At 40.4% G+C, this 19017-nt stretch overlaps 1 protein-coding gene across 5 annotated transcripts; it reads right to left on the bottom strand.

Moving 5' to 3' along the window:
• Positions 1-7: 7 nt before the first annotated feature.
• PRIMPOL (primase and DNA directed polymerase) lies at positions 8-19013 on the bottom strand. 5 transcript variants are annotated; one of them, XM_075421834.1, is made up of 13 exons: positions 18588-19013; positions 15483-15667; positions 14331-14422; positions 13196-13337; positions 11586-11733; positions 6632-6922; positions 4805-4967; positions 3714-3811; positions 3282-3368; positions 3088-3196; positions 1850-1932; positions 1720-1766; positions 8-692 (listed from the first exon to the last, which is right to left on the bottom strand). In XM_075421834.1, the coding sequence occupies exons 2-13, from the start codon at positions 15660-15662 to the stop codon at positions 390-392; spliced, it is 1743 nt and encodes a 580-aa protein (XP_075277949.1). In that variant the 5' UTR covers positions 15663-15667; positions 18588-19013; the 3' UTR covers positions 8-389. The 5 variants fall into 5 exon arrangements, with proteins under 5 accessions (XP_075277949.1, XP_075277950.1, XP_075277952.1 ...); XM_075421835.1 differs by lacking the exon at positions 18588-19013 and adding an exon at positions 18479-18551; XM_075421837.1 differs by lacking the exons at positions 14331-14422; positions 18588-19013 and having other exon boundaries at positions 35-692; positions 15483-15559.
• Between the last annotated feature and the right edge of the window lie 4 nt (positions 19014-19017).

Here is a 19017-nt window from a genome sequence, read left to right as displayed (position 1 = left end):
GTTATAGATCTTTTTATTAAATTTGTATTTGAAATAAATAATTTCCTCCCATTTCTGGAAGTAAAGAAATCTGTGTTATTTGGCTTATCAGTAAAGCCTGGACAGGTAACTAATGAAACAGAAACGTCACAGCAGAGAGTGATAAAACTGCTAAGCTTGGAGCAGCATTCATGACGAGTTTTCGGTCCGGGACTCATCAGCCCCCGTGTAGTCTTCGTGCCTGCTGAAGCCCACCCATCTCTGATCATCCGCTTCTCTGTTAGCAGCTTCTCAGTCCTTTGTCTCACAGCGCTGGAAGAGCGCTTCTGAACGCCATCGCAGCGTCTCACAGACGGCGTGCGATGCGCAAGCTTCACTGCTCGCAGCCTGTTCACTAGCCAGGTCTGTGCTTAGCTCCCGCCTTTACAGCAAGTGTCCTGCGTCCCAAAGGCTTCCAGAAGAACTTCATCGGGAACTTCTTCCAGGGCAGAATTCAGACTATCGTTTGCAGCTTCAGCTAGTTCCACGTCTTCAGTAGCTTCCAGAAACCAGGCATCGCTGCTTGCGCTGTCCCACTCGCTGTCTGACCACAGGCAGGCTTGAGACAAGCTTTTTTCTAGAGGTGCTGAGCTTTGTGACAAGTCTGCCGCATTAGAATGGGGTTTTACTTCTGCTGTGTTCCCTCTTTCATCCATTAGTGTGCCCTCTGCTTCCTTTAGAAACAAGAGTGCTATTATTCCATATGAAAATGGTCTTTGTACCTTTGACTGCTCTCATCTGCAAGTTTGAAACTCGTACTGTCGCATGTAGTGGATACTATAGAAAGCTGGCCAACAAGACACATTTTCCAGCAGGGTAATTTACAGCCACCTTACCCTGTGGAAGTCTATTTTGACAGGAACAGAAATTTGCTAGTTTTCTAGCAAACTACAAGTAGTCTGTTATACATGGCTTATTAAAATAATATAAGGTTAAAACTAATTTTAGTGTCTGAAGATACCGTCAGGATCTGAAAATGCATTTAAATTACACTTCCTATGAAATAACACTAATAGCTGTTGATGATCTGCTTAAGTAGAGCTTAATGTGCCATTCTGCAGTATGGAATTTAAAAGTACAAAATATAAATTTAAAAGTTGCAGAGAAGCCAACTCATTGCCTACTCAGTGGAAAATACTATGTTCAGGGCTCAGAATCTAGGTGCAGTATCAGGGTGGTTTAAATACTCTGCCCTTGGGGGTAAACATAACTGCTTTCATACACTACAGTGGAGTTAAGCAAACTTCAAATTTGAGGGTCACTGACTTAAATTTGACTCTTGACTGACTCAAGTGTTCCAAGAGCCACTTCTATTTTAGCGGGCCAAGCGTGAAGTCAAACATGCAGAGCTTAGCTTGGGCAGTTTCTCCATTCTGCACTTGTCGTGGTCTTGTGGTTTATGCAGTGGGAGCTGCTGTTCAGACCCAACCAGATGAACAGCTTTAGTCCTAGGTGAAGTTAGGCTATTCCAGTAACTTAGTTTTATCTGGGCTGATGGTTTTTGTGCTAGATCTGCTGCTGGAGAAGTTAAAAATGACTACACGGAGCTACCACAGCAGCACAGCTGCTCTGGGGAGCTGTTCTGTCCCAGTGTAACTACTGTATGGAGCTCAGCAGACTCTGTGAGCGGGGATTTTCCCTGCCCTCCAGAGACAGCTTTCCTCACAAGAACTTTAGCGTATCGATAGGACAGAAACGTACCTCTCTGAAAAGAAAAGGGAGACATATCCGAGGCGGCAGTGGAAAACCTAAACCAAACACATGGCATTAAGTCAAGTTAACATTCCAAAAACTATTAAGTGTAATTGCTTTGAAAGCACTGAATACATACTTTGTGATTTGAAGTTTTTTTCTCTGCAGACTGGATCGTGACACTTTTGATACCAGACTTCCTTCTTTAGATCTACCAGAATCCTGAGGATGAAATGTTTAGTTTTTAGTGACAGTAGGTAAATGAAGTGCACGCATTCAGTACGAAACCGACACTAAATTGCACAGGTTTTGTTTGTCCCCCTCTAAGAATATTGCTTTCATACTCTGACATGCTTATTACATACTTTTTTGTACAGTCTGTTATGTTTTTCATAAACTTCAGGCTTCCTAAGTTAAAAATATGTTTAAGACTAACATTCAAAAGTGAAATTTAGTTAACTTCATTACATAAAGCTTGGAGGAAAAAGTCGTTAAAGTAACATTAGTATATGGGACCTAACTGCAAGATAAGATTTTGTGCTGCTGCCGTTACAGACAGTGTCATTATAACAGGCAGATGCAATCACTATTTCCTGGCAACTGGTTAGCCAACCCGGCTCCTTAAGCTGTGCTTTGGAAACACCAAGCTTCCAGCAACCTGCTTGAGAAACATCAGGTTCAGCATAGTGGCCGTGGAGGGTTTTTTTATACCTAGATTTCTCGTAAAAAAACACATTCCTTACCTTTCAGTTATTTTAAATGTTACGAACAATTATTTATAAGTTAAAATATTTCTACTAATGATACACCGCAATTCTAACGTCATCTAGAAACCCTGACTTTTCAACACTTCTTTTGCTAAAACTGTGAGAAGTCCGAGTCCTTGTAGAGTCACTGGCAGAACTCCTCTTGACTGAAGCGGTGGCAGGAGTTACCTTTGTCATTCTAACACCACAAGAATGCAGTTTAAGATGCATTTTAAAGGAATTTAAAAGTGGTCTGTTTTCGTCACCTGACTTCTGATTGTTCAGCTTCCTAGCTAAGAAGCACCAAAGCACAGTACCACTTGATAGCTCTAACGCATTCCGACTTGTGTGTCAGCATCTTTAGGCGCATATTTTAAATAGTGTGAAGATTACTTCATAGAAATATTAGAAATACAAGTTCAGTTATCACAGAGTAAATTTAGGGGGGAAACGGTTTGCCTTTTTTTTTTAAAAAAAAAAAAAAAGAGTGTTGTATCCCCAAAGAGCAACAGAGCAAAAATTGTAAGAGGTGCTGATTCGATCCCGAAGAGCGTTTCAGCATTTTTACAGAGTAACAGTTGAGCAGGAAAATAAACAAAGCTGTTTTAAAGCAAATAGTTATAGAACATACATTATGTTGTTACTTTTGTGAGCTCTTCCAATATTTTCACACCAACGGTAACCAGAAATATCATATACAAGTATTTCTTCCAGAGAGAAATAATTCCATTGCCGTATTCCTGGGGGAGAAAAAAAAAAAAATCGTTAGCTATTTAAAAATATCACTGTGGAATACTCATTTGTAAACAGTAAAGTGGTCTTTACCTCCTTGCACCCCGTCTTTATTAACCAAAGAACGAACAAAATCATCGATTTCTGGATATGGTGAATCCCGATAACCTTCCACGGCATCTGTTAAAACAAAGACCACCGGCAGAAACCATTACGGGTTTTGTCACTGCGATACGTAAGCGTTACACATTATACAGTCCGCAGCCAGAAAGCGCACGTGAGTCACACCAGACCCTTACATAAATCCAGTGACAATTTCCTGCAGCTCTTTAGAGGCCCCCCCCAAGCTCCAGGTACAGAGGGAGCGGGGACCAAGTGTGACGCTGTGGGAGCGTGCAGCGCGTCCTGCTGCGCAAAGCCGGCTGGAGGAGAGCTCGCCAAGGGGTTCTCCTCAGGTGTGCCCGTCGCAGTACATCGCGCCTAGGAGTACTCGCTTTTCTGTACGGTAGGAAAGGCTTGAGGTACCTCCGCTGCTTCGGGCAGCTTCACTGTTTAAAAAAGCAGACGTTTTTCTCTCCTCCTCCGAAGAGCCAGATGACAGAACCTTTGTGTCATCCCTCATTCTGAAGAAAAGAGAGAATACAGGGGAGAACGCGTGATCCTCGCAGCACAACGCAGTGTGCTATAACCTACTGTAAGGGACCGTGCACGGTCCTGGGCCACCTCCGATTCTGCGCGCTACCTTTCACTAGCCCTGTGGCACCACTTCTTCTCGTTTGGATGGTTCCCTCTGACTTAGGCCAGCAGAGGGCAAGGTTTCCTCCTCCAAAACGGCAATATTTGGTTCCGGCCAAAAATCCCAGGCCTTGGCTGGTGCCTGTGATCTGAATACACTACACGATTTATGCCGTGGGGCCACTGGCACCAGTCAGAATAATGAACATGTCAGGGTATAAAAACTGCAGTCACAACAAATACACACTTTTAATAAAAATATTATACATAATGCCATACAGGTGGATGTACCGTTTTAACCTTCTTTCTGCTGCAGTAATGATTAGGACCATGTTAACACAGAGCGGTGCAGGGCAAGATATATCAGAGGTTTGGGTTAGATACAGAAAGCCTGATTATTATAGGTACCAGTGTCAAGCCTAAGGAGGTAATGGTACCACATGGGAAATGTGGTATGCAAGTAAACTCGTACAAAAATCCTTTCTATTTTTTCATCATCATACTTCAGAAAATATTTAGATTCTTCACATTTAATTGACTGGAAATCTGTAATTTTTCCTCTCAGAACTATACAGAACCCGACCGAAAAAATGGTTAAGTTTTAGCATTCTGAGTGTGTATAGAGAAATGAGGCACAACTCGGAACCCGTACCACGTTCTATGTTCTTTAAACATTTGAAGGTATGTTAAAAAAAAAAGAATACCCAAGAAGTTTTTTCTTCAGAAACAAAGAATTCTCCTGGAAACTCCTAAATTATACTGTAACAACGTTTGTGAAATAACAGCCCATTGATAGTAGTTATTTGTAACTGCTGCAGGACAAAAATCACTAAAATATGTATGTAAAAATATTTTCAATTCCACCACAATTAAACAGTTACCTAATGTTGCAGATCAAAGAGGAAAGAAAATACGATTCTTCCAAGGAAACATCCTCTTCACAGTTAGGGACAAATTTATTATCCTCTGCTATCTTCAGAATCACATTTTTTCCTGCTTTTGATGATTTATACATCCGGAAATTTCTGTTCTTTGTATAAACTCCTACAGGAAAACAAATACTTCTTAACATAACAATGCTGGCTAGGATTTAAGATACTTGTGAATTAAACAAAAACTTTTCAGCTCACCTCCCACAGAGGAAATACGACAAAGCAGGATCATGCACACACGTACATTTTTAAGTTATCAAAGAATTAACAAGCACTCAACACCTCTACATAGGCATTTTAATCATTTGCACATCATTGCTAAAAGTTTCTTGCAGTTTTTATTAAAAAAAAACTGGTGCTTTCACATTAACTTTGTGAAACGCAGCTGGGCATAAAAAGCAACCCGATGCTTTTAACCAGCAAGTACTCCATAGCCATCAAACCGCCCGGGTCTGGCGTGCCAGACTCCGCTTGTGTGCGGTACACGGTGAAGTACGTATCAGGAAAATGTAATCCCAATCTCAAAACCAAACAACAAAACAATGAACAGGTATTGTAAACACCGCCTAATCTGTCTAAGAAAGTACTGAGGAGGGGAGTGCATTATCTGTGGGTTTCAGGGAGACAAAGGAATTAGAAGATCTCGCAGAACAAGAACGTCACATCCCTTTCCATCCCTGCAGCCTGGTGATGTCACTCAATATTCCAGTTATTTTGATTTCAGCCTTCCAGTTTTGAGGTAATGTGTGTAACGTAAATACTGAGGAGGACTAATTTTTGGGGACTACCATCAAATTCTTAAAAGGTGAAGTGACACAGTAAACAGTTTAGTTTTCTTTCATTTCCATTCACAAATAAGCCTGAAGGAATTTTGAAGAGTAGGTGCAGAGTAATCCTTCTGAATCCGTAACGGAGAAGCCTCACAGAGAGCCAACTTTGGGATTACGTTTCAATGTATCAGCCATTCTGCAGAGGCCAGCAATACGAGCAATCCTGACTTCCATGAGAAGAATTGGAGGGAGTGGGGTTTCTTCAGAGAAGTCTTAAGAAAAAGCCTGATAAACAGTCCTCAAGTGCATAAACCACTGCTGTACAAAGGCATGCAAAGCTATTTTCATCTCACTGAGATGCGGCAAAAAAGCAAAGAAACCAGTCAGGGGATGGAGAAGGGCGGAACTGTCAAACTTTATTTGACTAGGGGTGTTGTGCTCCTGGAGATTTCAAACATCTTAATCCCATCAGCAGGCTAAGCACAACTGGGGCATGAAGTTCCCAACCCAAAATTTCTATTATTCTGTCATTAAAACCTAACAACTGCCATGCCAAACAGGGGAAGAAGGCGGCTCCATTGATGCATGCAGAACAGTACAGAAGGCCACACCTGTAAGACTTGTTCCATCAGTAAGCAACTTCTAACTGAATCGAAATGACAAAAATGCAATACATACTATCCTCTTTTAATCCAAACAGGAGCACCAAGTCCTTAGGAACAAATAATTAGAGTCTCATGTGGCAAGAGTTTCTTCAAACTTCAGAACAAAATCATTAAATGCAGTAATATCAGAAGTTCCACGGACCAAGAATCTCAGGCTACTTTAAAGTACAGCATTTATGGTGACAGTTTCAGCATGTATTGTACTTGGTTTAAATTCCAACCGTAGGGACAAGAGTAAGAACGCTGTTGTGCTTATTGCCTGTAATCAAAGATCAAGGAACATCTCATTTTTTAACCTTTGTTGCATCCCAAAGAGGTCTAAAAGCACTCGCTATATTTACCTAGATCCACAAAAAGTTGCTTGTCTCCCTCTTTATCATTTACTATTAGAAAGGAAAATTCCGAGTTTTCTCCCTGGTGCGACGTTTCCGTACCCTCTGTTTTGTGAGCAATGGCTGGCCAGCCTTGGGAAGCATCTCCGACGGCTGCGAGGTTTGTAAGAGAGCCGTCTAACCCAGCTGCTTCTGCAGAACACTGGAAAACACGTCCTGCTCCTTCTCCCGGAGTCACAACAGCAGCTTTACTCTCCATGAACCTCATGGCAGGCTGCAAAATGGTTCTCACAAAGTTACCTTAAAAATAAACAAGCAAAAAACCCCAAAAGCAGATAACATCATTTATGAGTTAAGAAAGAACTTAATAGTTCCCGTGCAAACATTTTGCAAAACAGCCACGGTGGAAGGGGTTGAAGTGTAGGGGGGAGGAGGTTCCCCTCCTGAATAAATGTCTTTTTGCATCTTTCAAAAGCGTTTCACCTACCCATCACATCTGTACCACTGCAGTTATTCCAGCCTCTGCCAGGCAAGGTCTCCAGCTGCGCCCACGCTTGGAGCACAAACGCTCTCAACTTCACGATTAACAGGAGGACGACTTTTGCACTGAAATTTCTGTGAACCTGAATTTTCCACTAGAATGTCAGAGACTTACTGAGCAAGTTCAGTTTGGGTCTTCGTGCTAGCTTAGCCCGAACATTTCTGCGTATGAACTAGTCTGTTAGCAGTAAGACTTATTCAAACGTTTAATGTTAGGACCACTTTGTTAATGACAGTGATATGAAAAAATAAAGTAGTCAATGTCCTTTACAAAATGTAGTTTGATTTATTCTTTCAAGCAGCACTTAGCGCTTTAGCTCTTTACTACACAAACAAAGCATTCATCTAGCTTTGCTACTACACGCCTTGGGTTTTATTAATGCAACCACAGGTAGATTTTAATCATTTAGCTGACTATTGTTGTAGTACTTAATGACAACATGCAATGACATTAACAAGCTCAGATTTAGGATTCTGAAGAGCTTGTAATTGTCTCTCTCACTACTGCTTTCCTGAATTTCACTTTCAGAATGATTAAAAAGGTTCGCTTGCAGCTTCACGGTATATTAACTGATGTAAGAGTTTGACCAGGTCCTACTCAAACAACAGATTACTTTTACAAAAGTATTTGGTAATGCCTTTTCAAACTCCCAGTACTGCAATCCAACAACTCCCACTCTACTCCAGGCTCTGCTAGATGGTAACCAAAGACAGGCAGACAAACGAAAGACACAGCCAGATTACTTACAGAGAGAAATAAGAGAATAAATACAGATGTCAAAGAAAAACTACGGAGTGGAAGCAATACTGGCAAGCAGGATTCTGCAGTTGCTGGTTGAAGCTTCAATGTGGAAGCTGAAAGAATATTAAATACAGGTCCTCCTACGCTGCCTATCAGCAGAATGACTCAGTCTCTTCAGCACTAGTGTCACATCCTCATCATTTGTTGTAAGACTACTGAGGCACGCGGGTGATTCGCAGTCACAGGCAGCGTTTTAACCCTGGGTGTTCAAATATGCACACAGAATTACTTAGGTTTGTAACAACTCAGATCTTCAGCTCGGGGAGAAAAAGTACCTATTTCAGAACTGAAGTTTATTTCAATTACCGTAAAAGTTAAAGTGACTTTAAAAGTCCCAGCTGACCACTTCCTTTTTTTGGCGTGTGTAATTAAGTACCAGTCACTCTGGTGTCAGAATAGCAAGGTTTTTGTCAGTGAAAGATTATTTTGGGAGTTAGTTCTTTATCACTCACACACACTTTTCTTTTCTCTCTTCCCATTTCTCCTGACTGGTCAGTTGTGGGAACCAAACCCTGCATTTCACACCTCTGATCCTTGATGGTATTTCCTATTATTACATTTGGGATTTGTAAATTGTGTAGACCAATGTAATTTCATTGATCTCCACAGCTTTCCTGTGGACCTACACGATCTCCTGTGCTTTCTTACCTGAACTATGAACTCAGTCCCTGTATTGTAACTAGTAACTAATTCCAAATATTGTATACTAAATGTTTTTAATCATATTTAATTTTAATCCCATGCACTTTGTGCATGACTCCTGGCATAAAATGCTTGTGAAACAGTATCATCTGAGATGTGACAGTTCATATTCTAGTTTATCCCACATAAATACCACTAACTTACCTGACAGGAATTTTTATTAGACAGAACACCACAATGATGTACTTTTAAAAAAAGATGACACTTGAATGTGTCTGAAAAATATATTAACCCCCTGAAGTTTACTATTAGACAAAATCTTTCCATCGCCTCAAAGAACAGATATGTTATCATATAGATTCTGTGAAATTGCTTTATGAAGTGATCTGCATTTTTAGTTCTTTACTACAGCAGAGTATTTTGCAGAAAGTACAAAGCTAATACGCTTTAAGGCAGGTTTGTCAAGCAGGTTACTAAAATGCATTAATGAAAAGTCAAGAGCGTAATATTATTGGTAACATGCACGAATTTAACACTGACATTTACTAAATTACTGACATTTACTCAATTACTAAAAAAATCAATTTTTACTGCAACTTCAACATCTTGTTGAAAAGGCAAATGCAGCACATAAATACACAATCTCTAAATATATTTCAAGTATGACAGTAAACGTATCAAATTCATGTCATGGTGGAGACGCAGAACACTTAACTAATGGACTAGAATAAACAGTTCAAGCTTCTGCTGGAGGAACTGACTAATGTAATTTAGTCATCAAGATCACAGGCTAAAGTTGCTGTCATTCCAAATTATTTATCATCCATGTACTAAAGAGTTCTTTAGTGGCAGAGGCGTTAAAGACCGTACTTTTGAACTAGAAATTGCAGTAACCCCATTGAAGTCTTTGGGGTTTGTAGCTGGTACCATGGTGTCACGTCAGAAATAACTGCTCTGTGTCACACTTGGGGTTGGCAGCCAATATTATAAGCATTTGTTTATAACTGACAGTCTGCTTAGCTTGCCATGTAGCTACTCCTCAAAAGGTTTAGGGACACAGATTCCCCTCAGTTTTCCTAATGTTAAAAAAAGCTGAAAAAAAAATTGGTTCTGAGAAATCCTACGGCCTCTTTGTATTGGAGTAAGGATCTGAATTTTGGCCTGAAGTGACGCTTAGGCCACGGACCATGTATAAATATTAAAAATATAGTGGGAAAAAAAATTTTTGTACATGCACACAGGCCAGCCTCTCCTTAGAGTTTGCTCTGCTCCTCCAGCTGTTCATGCTGACAAGGCCTTTCACAGACAAATCCTCAGAGCAACACAAACCACGTGTGAACCCTACACAACTTTGATCCAACAGTACCCATGTTCTCTCCATGAAATAACTGGACAGCTCAAAAGGAGAATAAGATTTTCTCTAATGCTGTACTGGGCTAGAAAGAAGCCCAGCGCTGTGTTGTTAATGATGGCACCACTGTGCTGTCGTTAAGCACCAAAAGCAAAGAGCCCATCTTCCCTGCGCTCTCTACCATCCCCTGCTAGGACACACAGAGTGCACAGAAAGAAGCTACTTAAAAACCAGGAGGTATAAAAAAAAGAAGAAATACAGTATAAGCTTTACTCAAGACTGGAATGAGGGAAGGTGCAGAGCTAGAGAAAGAGGCAAGGGTGAGAAAGGACAAGTAAGATTGGGCATGAAGACAGTCAGACAGATTGTGACCAAGCAGACAGCAGAATAAAAGCGGGAACCTGAGTGGGACCAAAATTATGAACTCAACATCCTCAACTCTTCCAGTTCCACTGCCACTGGAAACCCAGTAACAAAGCGCGTAATTTCTTTCTCTCTGACACATGTGGTCCTCCTGCTGTTGAACACCAACGGTTGAGCCAAATGTCACAAATCTAAATTTCATCCCTTCTAACAGCCCATGAGGTTATTAATATGGTACTATATAACAGCACCTCTCCTTCCTCTCCCTCATCCGATTTGTCTCAAACAAACACAGTAAAGAACAAAAGTTACAAAATCAAGCACTCAAATACTGAGAAATAACAAAACCAAGGCTGCAGGTGCAATGTCAGATAACCCAAACTTCTGCATTTGTAGGTTGATACAGACTTTAATTCTGGTTGATACAGACTTTAATTCTACCACTGGGCAAGCTGCTTTCCATCAGTTCCTGCTTCACTCCGACAAAACTCAGCCGACATTCTATTGCACCCTCATTGTTCAACGCACGTCTGTAAGCCTGCTCGACTGCACACCATACTGATTATACATACAAGAAGAAGAAATTATGAATTTCAACATCAATTTTTCTTCATGCTCACTGCCAGCACCTCAGTACTTCACAAGCAGTATTTTAAAACTATGTTCAAAACACTCCTGTGAAGTGAGGAGGCGTTACTATACTTATGTTCTAAATGGAGTAAAGACAACCCTGAACTGGCAATTCTTTGCGTTGGAGTTGCTATATGCCATGAAATCCCAGCTTACATCAACCATTAAAATTGCTTTTGGCTTTCTCTTCACCATGTTTACACACAGGTGGCTTGAAACCATCTTTGTCCTGCCTTTCTGACCCTCTGCTGAGCAAAACCCAACTGTATTTACAGCCAATGATTGTAGCTTTAATTGTTAAGACTGACATTAACCTGAAAATTAATAAGTCATAGTCATACTGTAGAACAATTTTCAAGCCAAAAAACGAGTCTAGCCAGTAGTTTCATAAACAAAACATACAGACACACAAAAAGTTACATTTTTGCAAACACAAATGCTAATTATCGAAAAAGGAAGTAGAAGATGAGTTGAGCAATAATGAGGCTTAATAAAATAGAAATAGGTAGTCATTTCTGCTGGGAATACATATTTGTTTCCACATATAATTCCATTAAAATAAATATTCAAATGTGAGATGGCACTGTACAAACCCACCTTTTATTTCTAGGTGTAAGAGGAAAGAACACACTTACCAATATGAATATTATCCTTAAATACAGTCTTCTGGGGTAGAAATATTAAGTGTCGACTAAATTTTTCATCAGTACTGGAATCTAAATTCAAGACGTCTTTGGCTGAACAAGTTACATCATAAAGTTCTTTTAGTTTTTGGCTGACAAGCTGAAATGATAAGCATTAATTAGGCTATTTTCTCTAGCATTTTAAATAGTGGTATCTATAAAACCTAACACAAATGCAGATTCTACATCTTTTTTTTTTCAAGTTTTTTTTCTCATTTTGAGCATACAATTAACTTTAACTAACTCATAACATAGCAAATTTTAACCAAATTTGACACAGACTGTATTTCCTGAAATAAGCAAGTCACTGAATGCATTAACAGTGACAAGCTGAGCAGATTTTCAGTTTTTCAGGTCAAAGTCTAATTTAGTGGCTATATCTTCTGGTTTTTTTCCACAACAAAGCAGTTCACACCCACAGCGACACTGTTTGTAACGCAGGCTTACCTAGAATGGAAGACAGAGGCTATCGTACCATATACAGGGCTGGTACACTAATTCACTGTTATGATTCAGCTAATTCGTTGGTGTGACCCAAGGAACACTAACCAAGCAGAAAACATAAGATGTCTGGCTCTAAAACAGCTCTAAAATCCTTCTATAGGCTAAGCTTGTGCTTACTTGTGTTTAGGACTGGGACTCAAAACCTAAGCGTCTGGAAGCTTAGGATTTTAGCACCTCAGCTCCCTCACCCAGCAAATCCAAAGTTCTCTTCTTAACCTGAGCAATCTCTAGATTTGAGAACTGATCCGCAGTGGAGCAAACCCCTCCGGATTCTGTATCAATGAAGGGTTCTTTACGAATGAATGACCTCAATCATCTTCTCCTTTCTTTCCTTTCTAGCTAGGGACAGATGTCTCACAAATAAATGGCCACTCACAAAGAGATTTTATTGGAACAGAAGATATTCTTCTAAAATCCTGCTTAATTTCCCACCTCTGTCATGCTGAATGCGCAATGGAGCTCACTTTCCAACCAAATTTGCAATAAAATGGAAATTTACACTATTTAATAAACTTGCTAACTAGCAAAGACCTTTAACTTTAGGTACTAAATTCATAAGGGCAGCCACCTGATGTTCTCTACATCATCATTTAACTCAACTATAACGAACTGCCATCTGAAGACACCTAAAATCGGGAGGGATTTATCTAAGCCTTGATATATGACTGCACCAGCTGGCAAAGGAAAGGAATGGAGGAATATCTAAATGGAACTTTTATTGAAGCTACTCTGAAGAATACCTACACGTTCCTTCAATTTTACAGTTCTGAAGTGGCAGAGCACAGAAAACAACCTGCAAAACCACGCTTATCATACATCAGTAAACCTACAATGAATACAAGCATTCCAACAACCGTTCTCTATTTTTTCTTTCACTTAAGAGAACCTTTGCTGTAATTAAAACAGTACTTTTTACTTCATTAAAAATAACCACTAGGTCTACAATACTTTTTCATTTTACTACAGAATAATCAAGATAAAGTGGTAAATACTTTGGTTTCATATTAAATCAACAACAAATTTGTATTAATCTGCAATGTGACTTTGCTCCAGTTTACCTCAATTAACTTTGCAACCATACTCTTGCCATCTGCACCAGGATTTGTTGGCTTGTAGAACTCCAAATCAAAATAAAGTTTGCAAGCAGCTTTTTCAGGAATTACTTCATAGCAATGCATAAGACTTGTTTTATAACCTTTGCTAAGGAAAAACAAAAATAAATCACAACCTCTCATGATAAACATTACAGAAACTTATCAGTTGCAAACAAGGATCCCACAAATCCTAAATCTCCTTTTATTTTGCAATCAATCACCCATGTTAAAAAAAGTAACAGCCCTATAATGCTTTGAAAAATTTGGAACAAACTTCACCATCAAGTATCAGCAAATATATTTGTCTGGCCTAGAATTCACGTTTCTAAGGCATTCTCCCTCCCCATGCCCCCCAGTCTTACAATACGTACTGTCAACAGAAATGCTGTTAAGAATTTAAGGAATGATGGAAACTACAGTAAAAAACTTAGTAAGTTATCACTCCTACTTCTTAAGCACCAAAAATGGGATTACACAGACTTTTTTCCAGCTAAATTAAAAATATTCATCTTCAAATTGAGAAAAAAAAAATCAAGCTTACTTTTCTTATAAAAATTGACTCTTGGGTTTCTTTAACTTCATAACCGAAATTTTTATTGTAAAACAAGAAATTGGGGAAAAAACAGCAGCACATGATGAAATTGTCAATATCTGAAACTACATCATGCAAATACAAACCCATAAATCGGTAACCAGACATTTATATTAATGCCCATTTAAACTGACACATGACAAATTATAGAAATATGTTTGTGCCATGTGTTGGTATGATCTCCTGAGGAAAGCTGACAGCAAAAATAAATCCATTGCTATTAGATTTCAGTTCAATAGACAGGGTTCTTAATTCACAGGAAATAACGGCAGTCTGCAACTCAAAAGAAAGTCGAAACGCACTACAGAATAGATTGGCTTGTCCTTATGAAAATTTTCCCCATGGCCATGATCAGACCTCATTTGCAACTCATTACAGCTCTGGGCTAGTCAGAGCAGCAGACGGCTACTGGGGCTAGCTATCCAGTAACAGCTATTACTAGACAATAGTATATCCAGTACAGTACTACCTCATGGTAACATATAGGGTACCTTTTCAAATACTCACGTGTAATAAAACCAAAGCTCTTTATATGTTGTCACAAGGTAAAACCTCTTTCCACTTTGTGTATTCTTTTCCAAGGCAAACACATGAACATCCTTTCAAATAAAAATATTGAAGTTTTTTTGATTCAAAGAACCAGTTAAAGTCCTCAGAAGTTCTTATCTGACATTAATTTCTTCGGTCAAATGTTAGTAAATACGAGAAAACTACACGTAGATCCCTTATCCTTTTTCAAGCTAAGTAGTATCTGTTTTTAATTAAGAACATCATTCTGATTTCAGCCACATGAGCACCAATTTGAAGCTTTTCTTTGCTGTGCGTTAATGTAAATTCTGTTTTCCCTGTAAAGTCTTCTTTTTTCAGATCAGTGGCAAGTGCATCTAATGGGAGGAGGAACAATGTCCTGAAACGAACCACCTCATGGACATGATGGCAGCTTATGGCTTTACAGCAAATATTCTTTATATTCTGCATTATTTAAATCCAAAAATGGAAATCTGAAAACACAGAAAACCCTACTGCCAAGCCATAGAGTGCATTTTGGGAAACAGACTGCCAGGATTACTTACACACCTAAAATAGCATGGAGAAAAAAAACAGTCCTGTTTTTAAAAGCAGCATTCAATTTGAAAAGTATTACACTGAAAACAAAGGATACATTTTGCATAACATTTATTTGGCTCATCACTTCTTATCATCTGAACTTGCTGCTCTGATGCCATTGGAGAGCTCCACTGTTTTTATTTTGTCTCTGCCTCCTCTTTATCTCTTTTTCTTCCTCATTTTTTTCCTCCTCTTTCTTCCTACTCAACTTCTACCTTCCCACTCTCCTGCCAACCCTGACAGCTTGCTCATGTTCAGAAAGAACACATCTATCACTACAATGTTACCAAAAAGCATTTTTACTGTTGGAGGTTAACATCACGTATCAATTTGTATGTTAGAACTACTTCTTAGAGCTACCTCCACTGTAGCATGATCGCCTACAAAGTCAAAAAAACAATACTTGCTGCTTCAGGATTGGGCAGAAGGAAACAAAAAAAAGGAGGGGGGGAAATCTGGCAATCTCATAAAGACTTCACTGTCAACAGAGCTTTCAAGTGAAATTAACCCTTGAAAGTACCTATAGAGACATTCACCTAACTAATAATTTACCTCTTTGCAGGTTTTTAGATAACTGAAAGCTTCAGCCTGACGACAAAATATTTTCCAAACAGAGGATGGCAGAAAGGGTTTGGACAGTTTTGGTCTATAAACTGGAGGAAGAGGGTTTCTTTCATAGTGAGATGCTAGTTCTTCCACTTTCTTCACTCTTTCTTCCCATTTTCTCTTCATTTGACCTGAAGTAATTAGAAATGGTGAAATCAGTATCAATTGCTGTTTCTGATTCAGTTTTAATATATTCTGTACTCATCAGTGCTTTTGGTTCTGGTTTTGCTGAGCGTACTTTATTTATTAAGTGAGAGTAGCCAATATTCCAAATCAACACCCAACCTCGCTATGATACTCATTCTAACTCTAAATCTTTCCACACAGTTTTGGAAGTAAAAGATCTTCATATTAATACTATCAAAGACAAACACAATAGAATAGACACAATAAAGGCAGGCTTAGGAAGTTTCATTTTTGTTTACAGAATGGTATTACATTCCTCCTCAAAAAGCATACAAACTGTGTTAACTAGCCACACAACATTAGGAAGAAGTGAAAAAATACTCTCTCTGCTTTATGGCTGGAGGGAGAAGTGAGATAATTAATTTGTATGGGTAGTAGAGCACTTGTTTTCCTGAGTAAAATTCAGACTCCAGCGACTCTAGCTCTCAGCTCTGTATCTCAAAGGACTGAAATCCAAACCGAGGGCTCCATTCTCCACTGCCGACCTTCGCTATTGATCACCAATACTTTCACCTGCTTTAAAATCTCATGTACTTTCTTGCAAACTTATGACAGCAATCTTATCTCTTTTCAAGCAATAGCACGTGATGCAGTAACACTTCCTATCTTGCAACCTTTAAACTTCTACATAAAGTAATCCAAATGCTACAAAGTAACATAGTAAAGCACAAACACACATTAACATACGCATAATTATTTGTAAGTTTAATTAGCTTTTTTTTCTGGGAAAATTCATTGCCCCTCTGAACATCTGCAAATCAGTAAAGAGCATTCTTAAGAAACTCTGAAACAGAGGAAAAGGGGCAAGAAGTAACCAAGATGAAGGTGCACCTTTTTGTTCTGCCAGGAGTAACCACTTGGTTCTCATAGCAACCTCCCAGTTGCAATGAAAGAGAAAAATGAAACTCACTAAACTCAAAACTATTCAAACCTTTAAAAAGCTAGATCCACAAGGTAAGTTTAAGTAAAATATTCCTGTGGGCCCAAAGCCCAAATGTTAGATCCTCTGAATCCCCCTCCAAGTTTTTCACAGCAAAGGTTCCTGGACACCTACATTTCTGCTCATGGTATGTCTAAGCCTGCCTGTGTTTTGACAGTTTGGTGCCTATGTCAAGTCCAAACAACAGAATGTGTTTTCTCTTACAGGGGTCAAACACATTACCTCCATAGACCTTGTCAGTCTCCTGACCTGTGAATTTCCTCCACTCCCTTCCTTTTCATGCAATTAGTTTCTTCCTCAGGAATGAAAAATTAAATTATAGATAGCAATCAGCATTTCTCAGAAGTGCTAGAAGAACCCTCAGTTTCATTTTGATGCTGTTGGCTCTGTTGTAAATTAATTGGGTGCAAAAGACATGCCCTACGTCAGCACTTTCCCACGAGGTAACTATTAAAAAGAGAGGAAGCAAAGGAGAATTCCTGTAATTCTCTACTCATTTTAAACTTCCTAGTTAGATCCAGACATTTTTGCTGAAACACAGCTGGGAGGGTATTCGAACTTGGGAGAAGGTTGACGACCCTTACTTTAAACGGAGATCTGTCTCCGTTTGTGCAGTCCAAACACTCTGGGATTCTCAGCAGTCCAACATGTCAGGTCTTTTCAAGGTAACTTCAGTACCTGTATCAACTACACCTAACACATCCATGTACAGCACGTACAACTTCACGCTTGCAGACAAGGTGTAACTGCAGACTAGCCTTCTCAGTCTACTGGGAAATTCCCACTTCATTGTCCTCTCTTCTGTCCCACCCAAAGTAATGGCAGTACTTGTTTTCAGTTTACTTGCCAGGAAGACATTTTGTCACCAACATGTTAGGACTTCAGTGGTTTTGACTCAGCAGGATGATTGCATGAAGACCCTGGGAAAATGTATCTCCTGGGAGATGACTTACAGCAGTTGCTATTTCATTTTCCCTTTTTGATGGAAGACAACTACTTTTTTTAGTGATGATGGCAGCGGACACCTTGTATTTTTATGCCTTAGATGGCTGGGGGGTTGTTTTGGCTGGTTTTCTTTGTTTTTGTGTTTTTTTTAAAAAACAAATGGACTCGCTTCAGAAATGGCAATTTTCTCCTTCATGCTACGGGAGAAAGACAGGCACAAATGCGTGACTTCATCATATGTGATGTACCATATTACATTTTAGTTATAAAAACACCAACAAAAAACAATGCTCAGAAATCTGTAACGATCGTGACACAACACACTATCCACACCTGCTGAGAAACGAAGCTCAGACATGCAAATCAACCGCTACCCAAAATAACGGGATTACGTTGGTTTCCTGGCCGGTGTGCATCACGCGACATAGCTCGATGGCAAAACTCATTCTCCTGAACACTGATCAACCCACGACATTTTCTCCCAGCTACTGATTCAGCCTTAGAAGCACACACTAAGTAACTTTCTCCCTATAGTGAAAACTAGCTTCGTTATCCTTCCGCTGAGCTGAACTGCGGCACGCTGACAAACACTGCCTATCTTCCCCCAGCAATAACAAGCGGCATCAAATTTTCAGCTTATGCTCCTGACAGGAGAAGCAGCTGCAGGGAACAGGCTGCTTGGGGAAGCGGAGGAGTCCCCATCCCTGGAGGTGTTTAAAAGACGTGTAGACATGGTGCTTCAAGACATGGTTTAGCAGCCATGGTGGGTTGGGTTGACGGTTGGACTGGATGATCTTAGAGGTCTTTTCCAACCTTAATGATTCTACGACTAAGATCTGAGGAATTTTGTGGAAAATGCAGGTTATCGGACCTGGTGGTAAGACCTCCAGAAGCGCCTGTTGTGAGAAGCTGGAAGACTTCAGTTTCCAACGTTAGACTCGCACCATCTCCTGCTACCGCAAGCATGGAACCGAACCGACCTGAGGGCTGAGGTGGACGCCGGGCCCAGCGAGCCGCTGCGGCGGCCGGACAGCGGGACGGTGCATTCAGACGACGTCTCCCGGCCGGCCGCAGGACCTCCACGCTCCCATCCCGCGCGAACCCCGCCGCGCGCAGCAGGCCCCACTCCGCTCACCGCGCCTGCGGGACCCGAAGCCTCTCACGCAGCAGCCGCCCCGCAAACGGCGGCAGATGGCGACAGCCTTCCCGAGGCAGCGCTCTCCCCAGAAAGGGCGCGCTGAGGGGCTAAAAAGACACAAACCGCCCGGGAAGGAACGGCCCCTCCTCAGTCCGCCCTCACGCCGGCCGCCCGGCGGGAAGCTGCGTGAGGGACGGGGCGGGGTAGGGTAGCCTCACCGCCACAACGCGCGGGCGCCCGCCATTTCCCTTAGCGCTACGTTGCCGTCGGGG

The sequence above is a fragment of the Opisthocomus hoazin genome, chromosome 5 (assembly GCF_030867145.1).
Source record: "Opisthocomus hoazin isolate bOpiHoa1 chromosome 5, bOpiHoa1.hap1, whole genome shotgun sequence".
Taxonomy (NCBI): Eukaryota; Metazoa; Chordata; class Aves; order Opisthocomiformes; family Opisthocomidae; genus Opisthocomus; species Opisthocomus hoazin.
The sequence above is the reverse complement of the archived record's forward strand: the minus strand, read 5'-3'. Positions and strand labels throughout refer to the sequence as shown.

Bases quoted from the DNA above. Each gene is read 5' to 3' on its own strand.
- PRIMPOL (XM_075421834.1), bottom strand. From the start codon at position 15,662: ATGAAGAGAAAATGGGAAGAAAGAGTGAAGAAAGTGGAAGAACTAGCA. The intron at 6,923-11,585 runs GTAAGTGTGTTC...TTTATTTTTAAG, and splicing joins TAAGGATAATATTCATATTG to GTAACTTTGTGAGAACCATT. The intron at 693-1,719 runs GTACGTTTCTGT...TTGTTTCTAAAG, and splicing joins TCCCTTTTCTTTTCAGAGAG to GAAGCAGAGGGCACACTAAT.